Source organism: Microplitis mediator, chromosome 6 (genome assembly GCF_029852145.1).
Source record: "Microplitis mediator isolate UGA2020A chromosome 6, iyMicMedi2.1, whole genome shotgun sequence".
Classification (NCBI taxonomy): domain Eukaryota; kingdom Metazoa; phylum Arthropoda; class Insecta; order Hymenoptera; family Braconidae; genus Microplitis; species Microplitis mediator.
Window position 1 is genome coordinate 2742908 of NC_079974.1, and position 13761 is coordinate 2756668.

The 13761-nt window shown below is 29.9% G+C and overlaps 1 protein-coding gene across 3 annotated transcripts in view; it reads left to right on the plus strand.

Annotated features, from left to right (window-relative positions):
- LOC130669419 (peroxisomal leader peptide-processing protease) overlaps positions 1-13761 on the plus strand; it is a 95890-nt gene that overhangs the window by 69123 nt on the left and 13006 nt on the right. For 2 of the 3 annotated variants that reach the window (XM_057472324.1, XM_057472323.1), the window contains exon 2: positions 11848-12559. In XM_057472324.1, coding sequence (XP_057328307.1) covers positions 11862-12559 — 698 coding nt within the window. In that variant the 5' untranslated portion in view covers positions 11848-11861. Of the gene's footprint in view, positions 1-11634; positions 11770-11847; positions 12560-13761 lie in introns of those variants that run through there. The other variant, XM_057472325.1, reaches the window with a different exon arrangement.

The following is a 13761-nucleotide window of genomic DNA, read 5'->3' on the forward strand; positions in this document are numbered from 1 at the left end:
TGTATGTTTTTTTTAATTTTTCTGAAAATTTTAATTTTTTTAAAAATGTTAATTTTTTTTCAAAATTTGATTTTTTTTTATTTCAATTTTTTTCAAAAAAAATTTTTTTCACAACATTTGTTCTGAGGACTTCAAAAATTTTTTTAGTGTATACTCGGTGTAAACTCTGTGAACTCTGTGTATATCGTGCGCATATACACCGTGTAAATTTAGTGTAAACTTTGAGTGTATTTGGTGTATATTCGGTGCATATTGAGTATACAGCAAATAAACCCCTAATTTACACTGACACTAGGTATATATCGAGTTTACACTAAGTTTACATGGTGTATTCGGATCCGCTAGGGAAGTTTGATAATATTAATGTCGTGATGACTAAACTGGACAGACAAATATGACATACTAGTACAGCTACAGACTATATTCCGAAAATGAGTTGTAAATTATTTAGATTCTACCTTCATGCGATAATGAAAAAAAATGAACTATATATGTCATCAAAATCTTTGTAAGATGATTGGTTAAAAATAAAAAAACGTAAGGTAAAAAAATGACGCGAACGCACAGACGGCGCTAAATTTGAAATATTTTCGTAATAAAATATACAATTACTTGACGCCATTTTTCATTCAATAGAGTCGTTAGTTCGGCATTAAAAATAAATTATAGACTCGATCACTAAGATTCGATTCTGATAACTGGGAGTCGAGTCGAAATAATCAAGTTTTTTGACCACAAAATTGATTCTTGGGTAGAATTGGAACCATCCCTAACTTGCGATTAGCAGCTAAACAAAAAAAATTGAAGGAATGCTATTCATTTTTTATTTTTTCTATTAATTGCTATAAATAGTATCTTATTATAGTAGATATTAATTTTTTTAGTTTCATTAGCACAACTGTTTTCCTTCTTATTTGACTTGATTCTTTGTCCACTTTTATCGTATCGTTGGAACTATTAGTTGTCAAAATATTATGAATGTATTGAAGTTATGAAAAACAGGTATTCTACTAATAGGACTGAAATAAATATTGAATCTGACTGCGAGAAAATAAAACAAATTGAGTATATCCTCGAGACTTGATGCTTATTTTGTCAGCTGATTAGACGTATGTGCGATACACACGCGCTCATACCTATCAGCAGCGTTCGTCTGGATTTGCTTTGTTTCTAATGGCTGGAGGCAGAAAAAAATTGTTATTTCCTTATTAACTATCGTTCTACTTGGGCCACGTGCCAAACTTAATGTACTTACTGTTTTATCTAAAAAAAAAAAGTCGTTCGGCATCCGGAATGGAAGTAGATTTTTTCCCGAGTCGAAAAAAAATCTTAATTATGACTTAAAATTTAAGTCAAAATCCTTCAAATTTCACCTACGTTAATTTTTTTAGTCAGTGTAAAATTTCCATAACACTTGACTTAGATTTGACTTTTTGTGGCTTAGTTAGGATCGATTTAAGACAAAATAAGTCACGTTTAAGTCAAAACTGGTTCAATTTGACTCTATTTCTTTTAGATTTAAGACAAAAAAAGTCACATTCAAGTCAGAATTGCGTCGATTTAAATACATTTTACTTAGATTTAAGTTAAAAAAAGTTACATTAAAGTCAGAATAAAACAAAATTAGACAGTTACAACGCAATTTTAAAAAATACTTACAATTAGTAACATATAATTAATGATAGTAATAATTATTCGAGGTGTTTATGGTTTAGAATATTTTCGATTATTATTAAATGGTATATTGTTTATATCAAAAAATTATAAAGAAACATTAAAAAATAATTCTTTTTATGTAGCATTTAAATACTTGAATGAAAAACGTTTTGGTCTTCTTCATTCTTTTATAAAAATTATTGATAAAATATGCGGTTGTCAAAAAATTAGTAATTGTAAGTGCCTTGGCCATCATTTTGCACTAATAACTCTTCTGCAAACAAAACCTTTCAAAGAGCCTGTCAGACTTCTCCAACTATCACACTTATATGAATTCATTGTAACTGAAAATGTATTTGCGATTCCTGTCGAAAATTTACTATCGGTATGTTTTTATATTAATACAGGTAATAAAACGTTTATTGCAGAATTGGTTAATCAATATGAAAATGAATGATATTGTAAACAAGAGCTTATACAAATTCTTCAGGAACAGAATAACAAAAAATCATTGCAATAAAAATTTTTTTTATAGTAATTTTAATTTAATCAGAAATAATTTTTAAAAAATTTGCTATAATTAAAATTGAGTTTTAATTTTAGATTAGTTTAATTAATAAATAAGTATAAAAACCACATTCGATTTGACTTAATTTTTAAGTTAAAATTAAGTCAAATATAGAACTAGATTTCGAATCGATAACAAGTTGTTTTTTTAAGACAAAATAAGTCAAATTTAAGTCAATGAAATAATTTAAGCCAAAAAAAGTTAAATTAAAGGAAACTAAACAATTTAAGTCAAAAAAAGTCTAATCTAAGTCAAAAAAGTTAAAAAAGTCAAGATTAAGTCAATATTAAGTCAAAAAAAGTTAAAAAAGTTGAAATGTGGAATACAGTTGTCGGCATATCGACGACTTCAAAGAAAATTAAGTTAAATCAAGTCAAATTTAAGATTTTTTTTTGACCCGGGTTATTATTCATTTATTTAGTTTCAAGATTTAAGATAAAATTGAATTAAAAACAAATATTTTTTGACACTTTTTATATGTTCCGCGGTAAAAATGTTCGAAGATATAATAAATGAAGTAAGATTACTCAAACAAGCTTGTAGGACATAAATATGCCAATAAAAAAGTCTCTTGCGTCAATACTGTACCTACAATAGCTCACAAGTTGCGGAGGTCGAAGTCAGTTTTCCGTTTACACTCGCTTAGCATTAGTAATGATTCTTAAACTGTTTTCTTGACGTGAAACTTTTCTTGAACTTGAGAAAAAACCAACAGAAAAAAATATCATGTTTAAACTTTGTAACCAAGCCGTTTCATTGTTAATAAAATATTTACATAAATTAGTGCCTGGGGTCATATAAATTCGTAGTAATTAATTAATAACTAAATCGAAATATTCAGAAACGACTGTACACAGTTAAAAATGTTGGGTTGAAATAAAAAAAATCGGTTTGTTAAAGACGGTCCACAAAAGATTTGTGTTATTTGTTAACACAGACTGGTAAACACTGATGGTAAAAATCACAATATATTATGGGAATGATTTCATATCGTATGGTAACATGATTTTTTTAAACATCGATCATGGGAATGGCGCCCATACAGATTATGGTAACCACTCCTGTCTATATGGGTTTCATCCCTATATAATATCAGAATAGTTCCTATAAATTTATGGTAATAACTCCTGTGTCATTAGAGTAATCATTGCCATACTACTATGGTAACGATTACCACAAAATTTATAAATTTCTAATAGTATGGTAATCGTTACCACCCTCGCAGATTTGAATCACGGTGGAAACACCGTAGAAGTGTAAACACCGTGGATCCACCGTGGTTACACGGTGGGTTTGTTCCATTTCACCACCTGGTATACACCGTGTATCCACTGTGGTTACGCGGTGTATCCACCGTGATTCCACGGTGGCTTGACCACTGTGTATACACGGTGTTTCCACTGTGATTACGCGTTGTATCCACTGCGATTCCACGGTGGCTTTGTGCTATCTCACCACCGTGGTTCCACGGTGTATCCACCGCGTAATCACAGTTGAAACACCGTGTATACACAGTGATCAAGCCACCGTGGAATCATGGTGGATACACCGCGTAATCACAGTGGTAAAATGGAACAAACCCACCGTGTTTCCACCGTGATTCAAATCTGCGAGGGCACACTATCCCGATGAAAAAAGATTTTATACAATTGTATAAAATTATACACAAAAAATGGCCCGATCTAATTGTATACAACTATATAGAAATTGTATACAATTCTATACAAATTGTATACAAGTCTATATAATTGTATACAATTTTATACAAATTATATACAATTCTATATAATTATATACAATTCTATATAATTGCAATATGTAGAATTGTATATAATTATATAGAATTGTATACAATTTGTATAGAATTGTATACAATTTCTATACAAATTGTATATAATTGGATCGGGCCATTTTTTCTATCCAATTATATATAGTCTATATATAATTATATATAGTCCATATATAATTGATATATAATTCTATACAATTGTATAAAATCTTTTTTCATCCGGGTCATAGTAATTGTTACTTTACTAGTATGGTAACCATTACCATAACATGTGGTTAACGTTTACCAGAATAGTATGGGAATGATTATCGTAGTAGTGTAGAAGAACGAGCACCATAATATTATAGGAATATTTTATATTTATTATGGGCGCAGTTACCATGGTGTATAGGGTATAGAAGTATAGCTTTATTCTACATAAAATTTCCTTTAATTTGATATAATTATTTGATGCCGTAAGATGGACGGTGGTGGTAGAAAGTTCATCTAAGTCATAAAGTTTCAGGTCGCTTATAAAGTTATAGGGCTTATTCCCATACGCACCTACACGGAAAAAACAATATAGTAGTGGCAACTCTCTGGGAGAGTACTAAGTACTTTCTGTAAATAAATTTCAGGCAGTACTGTATGCTATCTACACTGTATTCACTACTCTTTGGATAGTAGTGAGTCTAGATAGTAGTGGGTACAGTGTAGATAGCATACAGTACTGTCTGAGATTTTTTTCTACAGTAAGTATTCAGTACTATCCCAGAGAGTAGCCACTACTATATTGTTTTCTCCGTGTAGGAACCGTTCGAATGTGAATATAGGATTTACTACTATCCCAGATAGCAAAATGACGTCTTGATGAGTTCTGAATGAGTTCCTATTTATGATTTGGACGTCTTAAAAACACGTTAAAGAAGTCTTTAAGAAGTTCTCAAGATGTCGAATGCGCCACCTAGCGAACTCAGTAAGACATCTTTAAAAGTTCTCAAAGAGTTCTCAAAGAGTTCTTTTTTCTGACTCCGCAAATAAGACTTCAGAATGAACTTACCATGACGTTTTAAGGAGTTCCTAATTTTGACTTCATTTTGACTTCAAAAAAGTTAAAAAAAGAATACATTTAGACGTCACAAAACTGACGTCTTATTTATGAAGTCTTCAAGAACTCTTAATTTAGAGTTCTTAAAAATGACACCTTTAAGAAGTCATTATAAGACTTCTTGAAGACTCCTTCAAAAATACGTCGTAAAGCAGTCATTCTGACTTTAATGCTGTCTGGGATGTGACTGCGAGAACTATTTCCATAAGTATTTGGTAATCATTACTACAATTCGCCCTGCTTAACAAGCATAATAATTATAGGAATTGTTCCCATAGTTATGGTAACTTTTCTCAGAAATTATGAGCGTATCCCGTGTAGGGTTTTATGAATGGCCAACTATCGGACCATGATTGGGTGCCAAGCATACTAGCCTGGCACAGTAATGGCAACCAAGATTGGCCGTTCAACGGGTAACGGCTGGAACCTAACTTGGGCCCAGCCATGGCAAACTATCATCGGCCGAGTATTGACAAATATTATGGCCCAGCCATGGCGAACTATCATCGGGCAAACATAGTCTACTTGAATGGCCCAATGATGATAATTAAAGACGGCCCATAAATAATAAATTTTGAATTTAGAATACGACGTAGAATCTAAAAAGTAAAATTTTTCAACAATAAAACTTGCAATAGTTTAAACAATTAAGCTGAAGATGTTATTGAATATTTATTGTAATAAATCAACATAAATTAAATTTCACATACTTATATGTAATCATTACTACATTATTTATATAATTAACTTATACTAAATTATTTATCTAAATGATAGTCCATCACTATCACTACTAACATCACGATTATCACTAGCACAATAATTAAATTCACCATTATTTTCAATCACTTGATCACTGTGATCAATAGTATTTGATAGTGATTCATAACTTGGAGTTTCGAAATGGTTAACCTCCAAATCTTCTAATTTATTCACCTCATCTCTAACTCCACTACAATCATCGCCACCATTATCATCTACAGACTTTAATTCATAGTGTTTTTTTACTCAATAATAATTGTGCGACATAATAAATAATTAAATAAAATAAGTAATATTTTTTTTACAATTTCACACAACACACCACGTGTAGGGAGCGAGATCTAACAATAGACTATAATTTCGACTAACTTCCACAAGTATATGAGTCTATAGTCTAGTCGCAAATAAAAAAATAATAATAATTTAAAAATAACTCGTTTAAATTTCAAACTGAAAAAGAAAAATAAAAGAATCACTTTTTGTTATTTAAAAAAAAATAAAATAAAATAAATATTTAAAATAAAATATTTTAAATGGATATTTCAATGAATATTTAAATACTTTAATAAATATTTAACTATTTAATAAAATTAATAATATATTAATTTTTCATCCATTTATAATATAGCGCGAAAATTGTGATCAAAACACTGTCAGCCTTCTGTAGCTTACGACTGTGTTAGGAATGTTTTTTAATCATCGGCAAACCATCGATAATCATTAATTGGTCTACCATCGGCTGGATGACTGGCCGATTGTCTAACCAGTGCCGTGGATACGAAATCCATGGGCCGGTTATTGAATATTACTGGCCCGTTAATGTAATTCGATCATCGGCCAACCAAGGTTACCTATTGATCGGCCAACCATTGGCTGAATGACTGGCCAAGTGTATCACTGGCGATATCGATACAAGATCCATGGGCCACTCATCAACCATTAATGGCCCAATACTGGTATTTTGATCATCGGCCAATGATTGCAAGCCATTAATAGGCCAGTCATCGGCATTGTTGTATGCCTGGCGGTTCCTACACGGGATATGCCATGATTCTAGGTAATTTTTACCATAACGTCATGGGTTGATATTTCGAACTAGCATTTTCTCCTTCCGTGACTATCGAATGAGTATTCAACATAAATTTAGTATTAGTTTTAAAGTAAAACTTAATAAATGTTAATGATTTGGATTTTTGTATGACGTAACTCCTATAAAGTGTTGAGTAGTAGATCGATTTAAAATGTTTAAGTATCACAAGTACAATGCGTCGATTTCTCACGAATTAATTAACACAAAAAATAAAACACGGACTATTTTTAACACAAATAAACAATATTTTTTACTGTGTATGAAATGATCGTCATCAAGTTTCAAAGAATAGTTTTTATTTTTTATGATATTGAGTAGCCTCTAATTATCGGTAACACAGACCTGACATTTTGTCATTCATTGAATGACGCAATCATGTGTAATTTGCTCTCCATACCTGTTTGGAATTAAAAATAAATTATCATATATAATTAGATGCACATAGGCGACAGTACAGAGTAAAAAATTAATGAACTAAAAAAAAGTATACCGATTTGTAAGTGGAGTAGCAAAAAATGAATATTCTTGTCAAAAGTATATGATGTATGCGTGATGTAATTTTCGTCATGTTGAATACTTGCAAATGATAATGACTATCATTTCACTGTTGATATAACAGATGAGAAGCTACACGTGGGTCCAAAGACGGCCTTTCTATATTTAGGTAAAATAAATAAGTATCCACGATTTATTTAAATATAAAAAGTAAAGAAAAAGAAAACGACAGACGTCCTGGAATTTACGTCAGAGTTTTTTTCTATCGCGTACCCGTTTTCTTGTTAATCTAGAAAATGAGTCCTTGTGATTATTTTTATTACTTTGATTTTAATGCTCACTCTATGGGAAAATTTATTATACATATATATATATTTATCACTCATCATAAATTTACATATATTCAACAATATTACAACATAAAATTAAAATTATCAACTCTATAGAAACTCATATTGATTTTTTCGATCTAAATTTTTTTTCATCTGCACAATAAAAATATTGTGTATCTCTGTTAAAAACAGTCTATGTTAAATGTTTTGAACTGATTATTTTGTGTTAACTCATTTCACTGCTCTCTAAAAATGAATTAGTGAAATTAATTACGAATCAGTGAATAACTACTATTTCTACAGCTACACTATAAAAAATCACCGGGGTAAGTCCAAGCGGTGTAGGTGTTAAAATTATTGGTGTTAAATTCACCCCCGAAAGCGGTGTGAAAATAACGCCGCTACCGGTGTAAATATTATGTACCGGTGTTAAAAAAAAATCTCCGGTGTTAAAATAACGCCGCCGCCGGTGTAGATATTCTTTACCGGTGTTAAAATATTTTACTTTGTGAATATTTTTACTTACTCGATCACTATACTTGTTAATAATTGATATTCTTTATTAATTTTCATAAAGAACTGACATTTTTTGTGTTTTATAATCTTTAAAGTTTTTACTCCAAGTGGACGCAGCTTATCCTGATTTTACACCGGTATTACTCCGCTTTTACACCGATATTACTCCGTTTTTACACTGGTTACCCCGCTTTTACACCGGTATTTTTAACACCGGTGAATTACTCCTCCTACACCGGTTTAATTTTATTTTAACACCGGGCGGAGTTAAAATGAGTCCATTTTTAACACCGCTCTTTTTACAGTGTAGTCAAGGAATAGTTATTCGGAAAATCGAAGTAAAATTGAAATTTTATAAATGTCAGTTTAACTTTAAAATTTTAATTATTAATTTATTAAATATACCATTTACTAAAAGCTGGAATGTTTATCATTCGAAACAAAAAAATTTAGTTACAATTTTGTATTATTTTATTTAACGGAAAAATTATTTTTTCACTAAATAAGAATGTGCTTTTGTTTTTTTAAAAGAAATTAATTGATTTACTATTTACAACTGGTATGAAATATTACGTAATTTTTCGCACACTCCAAGCGCGATTGCGTTGTGTGTCTTGCGATCGAAATTGTTTTTTTCGACTAATCTACTCGCGTTAAATCATCTCTACAATTTTTTGATCAAAGCCCATTTTTCGATACAATCGCGGTTGTTTTGAAATATCTCATAAAATATGCAGATTAACGGAAAAAATCATAGGAACAATTTTGTAGGAAATTTAATTCTTGACAAAAAAGGTCATGTTCATTTTTTTCCTAAAATGCGTATTTATGAAGATATTTTAAAAAAACTTTTTTAGATCTTATCAATTAAGCATTTTAAGGATTACGAATGTTAAAAAAAAACGTTTCTTCTTAAATATAGAGAACTTTGTAACTCGTAACATATCAATCATCAATGCTTGTTATAGTTTCTATACACTTAGAAAAATGTTATTTTCGAAATCTGTAATCCTTAAAACGCTCAATTCAGAAGATCTAAGAAAGTTTTTTCAAAATATATTCATAAATACACATTTTATAAAAAAAATGAACATGACCTTTTTTGTCAAGAATTTAATTTCCTACAAAATTGTTCCTATGATTTTTTCCTTTAATCTGCATATTTAATAAGATATTTAAAAAAAACCGCGATTGTATCGAAAAATTTTGATCGTCCTGAGGCACGTGTTCTTTTTACTTAAAAAGAAAAAACCAAATTCCCCACGTATTTTTTCACTAAAAAGAAGCTTTTTATGGGGCGCCTAAGAAAATTTAATTTTTAACGACCATCCTAATATCTATGGTACAAAAATAAAATGTAAAAGTTACTATTTCTTTGTGTCGCCACTGACATTTTAAAAGTGTTTAAATTACTTCTCGTATTACCCAAATTTCGTGTTAAAATTTTAACACAATTAGTCTGTATTCAAAATAAACACAAATATTTTGTGGACTTTTTATAAAACAGATTATGTTTATTTTCATACAACATTTTTAGAGTGTTTCTCTTTCTTATTGATAATAGTTACATATATATATATATCTATATATATATATAATGAGTTTATTCCATTCATATCCTCACATGATCGAGGTCTGAGTCATCTTATGATGTGGTGGGCGATTAGATATTGCTCCTCATATAACTCAGTTCCCAAGAAGATTCATGTCAGTCAATTACTATAGTATTATATCTACTCGCGTTTGTAGAAATTGACGGCACTATATACCATGATATTGATTAAAAATATTCGTGATTACACATTTAATGAACAACAACTTTCATTAGTATTATTTTCTGTTTCAAATACTTCAATAAATAGCTCCCACGCTACGGTTATTAAATATGACAAAATTAAAAAAAAAAAAAATTGTTGATCCTGTAGACGATTTCCAATTTATTCCACCAAAATAATTTAATTTTCGAGCATCAGAAGCTCAACATTTTTTTTTAAACTTAAATTTGTGAACTTCCGAAATCCATAAGTTTCCTTTTTCTTAAAATCTAAAATTTTATGACCTCGAAGTTTGCAGACAATTAACAATTTTTGAATTTGTTTTTTCAACAAATCAATTACAAAAAAAAAAAATATGCACATGAGACCGGTTCAAAAAAAATCGACTAGTTTTTTTTTTTTCAAAACCCGCAGTGAAATATCTTCCTAGTCATGAAAAAAGAAGCCTGTGGAAACGGGAGCTCTTAATATCAATTTTGAAAGGTCGATCATCGTATATTTCTATTTTACGTTTAAATAACATGGAAAAAAAAAACTTTTTTAGTTTGGAATTTTTCACCTCGGCAATGGCTGATTGTACGAATAAGCCCAGCATATATTTTTGTAGGAAATTTAACGCTCTACAAAAAAAGTCTCTTATCATTTTTCGACAAATCCATCTGTTCAAAAGTTATTGGAGCTCGAAGTCAAGTAAGAGTAAATTTTGAGATCTTTTTACTTTTCCGGCAAAACTATCATACTTATCATAAAATGTCATTTAATCATTTTTGTAGACAATTTTATTTTCTACAAATTATCATTGATAAATTTTTTTCAAATTCTGCATTGTTTTCTAGTTATTTCCATTTTAATGCCAAGCTCCTAAAAAAATGGTGTTCTGATCGATTTTAAGAGCTTGGCATTAAAATGGAAATAACTAGAAGAGAATGCAGAATTTGAAAAAAATTTATCAATGATAATTTGTAGAAAATAAAATTGTCTACAAAAATGATTCAATGACATTTTATAATAAGTATGATAGTTTTGCCGGAAAAGTAAAAAGATCTCAAAATTTACTCTTACTTGACTTCGAGCTCCAATAACTTTTGAACAGATGGATTTGTCGAAAAATGATAAGAGACTTTTTTTGTAGAACGTTAAATTCCCTACAAAAATATATACTGGGCTTATTCGTACAATGAGCCATTGCCGAGGTGAAAAATTCCAAACTAAAAAAGTTTTTTTTTCCATGTTATTCAAACGTAAAATAGAAATTTACGATGAGCGACCTTTCAAAATTGATATTAAGAGCTCCCGTTTCCACAGGCTTCTTTTTTTATGACTAGGAAGATATTTCACTGCGGGTTTTGAAAAAAAAAAAAAAAAACTAGTCGATTTTTTTGAACCGGTCTAATGCACATATAGAAAATTAAAAAAACTATGAGTGCAATTTTTCAAAATAATTTTTTTTTTATTATTTATCGTTTTAAAAAAAATTAAAAAATTACTAGACGTCGGCTAGCTTTAGTATCATAAAATTTTTCCATCGGAAAATCATAAATTAAATTCTTACTTTGTTGTAAAGTTCCTTAGGTTTCATAATTTTTATTAATTGATCAATTGAATGAAATGCGACTCAATGTACCATTAAGAAAACTGTTACGTCATCTTTTGATTAGTTTCTTCTTTTTATTGTCTATGAATGTAAAGAAATAAACATGTAATTATATTGAATGGAAATTTTCACGTCCACTTATTCTGTACTTTGAATTACAAATTAATACACTCATTTTTTCAGGAACTAATCAAACCATGGAACCGAAAAGTGTCGCAATATCTCTAGTGGAAAAAAATTCATTTGAAACTGAACACACATCAGGAATACAAATTTCAAAAGATTGGATTCTAGCCCCTGGAACTTTATTGAAATCAAAAATCGAACGGGATAAAAACCTGTTAGATTTTATTTCTGCATTACCATCGGGTAAGATGACAAAGTCATTAATACGAGAAGAAAATTTACAAGTTCAAGTGCAATCTTGTGCAATGACTTCGGAATCATCTAGAGAAATCACAGAAATTAAGAGCACAAGTGGTTCCATTGCTGGCTTATGGAGCTGCCCTTTACTCGCAGATTCTTTGGCGAACTTATATCCTTCCAAAAGTTTGAATGAAAATTTTGAACGGCTGAATAAATTACTTCTACCGATATTTTTAGTAGTACGGCTCGATCGAGAAGATGCGAAGGTCGATAACGTAAACGAGTGTAGTGTTACAGATATTTGCGAAATTTTAAGTCATTTTTTTGACAGTCATCTATCTGGAGAAAATTATAAGAGAGGTGATGACGTACAAGTTGAATCAACGCCGTTTGGGAATCCCGTGTTTATGAATTCGGTCTCGAAAGGAATAGTGAGTAATGTACTGGGAGTAAATAAATGTATCATGTTGACGGATGCGAATGCTATTCCAGGATGCGAAGGAGGGCTCGTGTATGCTACAGCTGAAAAGTAAGATATCAGTACATATTAGGGTGTTTCAGAAAAAACAAATTTTTTTTTGGTATTCAAAAATTGAAAGTATAACTGAAAATAAAAATTTTGGTGCCGGTCCGAGCTCTTAATAATAATATTAAGGTTTGCCTCAATCCATTTTTTTCTGTTTTCCATTTAAATAACATGGGAAAAAAATTTTTTTTTTTTTAGAATTTTCTAGCTTACAGACCACTCAACGGATTTTTATGCGCAATGAAACTTTATGTAGGAAATTGAACACTCTACAAAAAAAGTCTCTTATCATTTTTTGATAAATCCCACTGTTCAAAAGTTATTGCACGCCTCGGAAGCGAAGCGGAGAGGTTGTGCTTTATAACCGACCTGTCAAGGTCACACGATTTCCACTCATTAAAGTGCATATATTTTTTTTCTATTACTCTTACACATTATGAAAAGCACATCAATATAAAGCTGAAACACTAATAAATAATCCTGATACTTTTTTTAATTTGTCCAATATGTATTAATATAAAAAAAAGTTCATTAAAAAAAATTTATCGTGGACGTCCATTAGTCTGTGGTTAAAAAAAACGGCGTGGTACGGATATCTCGAGAACGACTTGACGAAACTACTTAATTTTTTTTTCAAAATTTTCAGAAATAAGCAAAGAAGGTTCCTTTCGAAAATCACTACTGTAGGCCTTCTCGTTTTTTTAAAAATAAATCATTACGGTTAAAACCGGCAATCTTACATGTAAACAAACACACACTGCCGCCATTTTTCATTAGGAATGTTCTCCTTATTTATTTTTTTTTTTACTTTTATTACCGTATATTTACCATGGAAATTTTTATGGGAAAAGAGCGGGATATTCAATTTTATTCGAAATTTAACTTTTAAAAAAAAACATAACATGAGCGTTCGAGGCGTGCACTTTTGGATTTTCCAAATTTTTTTAAGTTTTAAGTCAAATTTATAGTAAATTTTGAGATCTTTTCACTTTCTGGCGAAACTATTAGTCTTATTACAAAATGTCATAGAAACTTTTTTGTAGGTAATTTTATTCCTTACAAATTATTACGAATAAAATTTTTCGAAATTCCGCATTGTTTTCAATTTATTTTTATTTCAATGTCAAGCTCTTAAAATTAATCAGAAATCTATTTTTTTAAGAGCTTGACATTGAAATGGAAATAACTTGAAAACAACGCAGAAT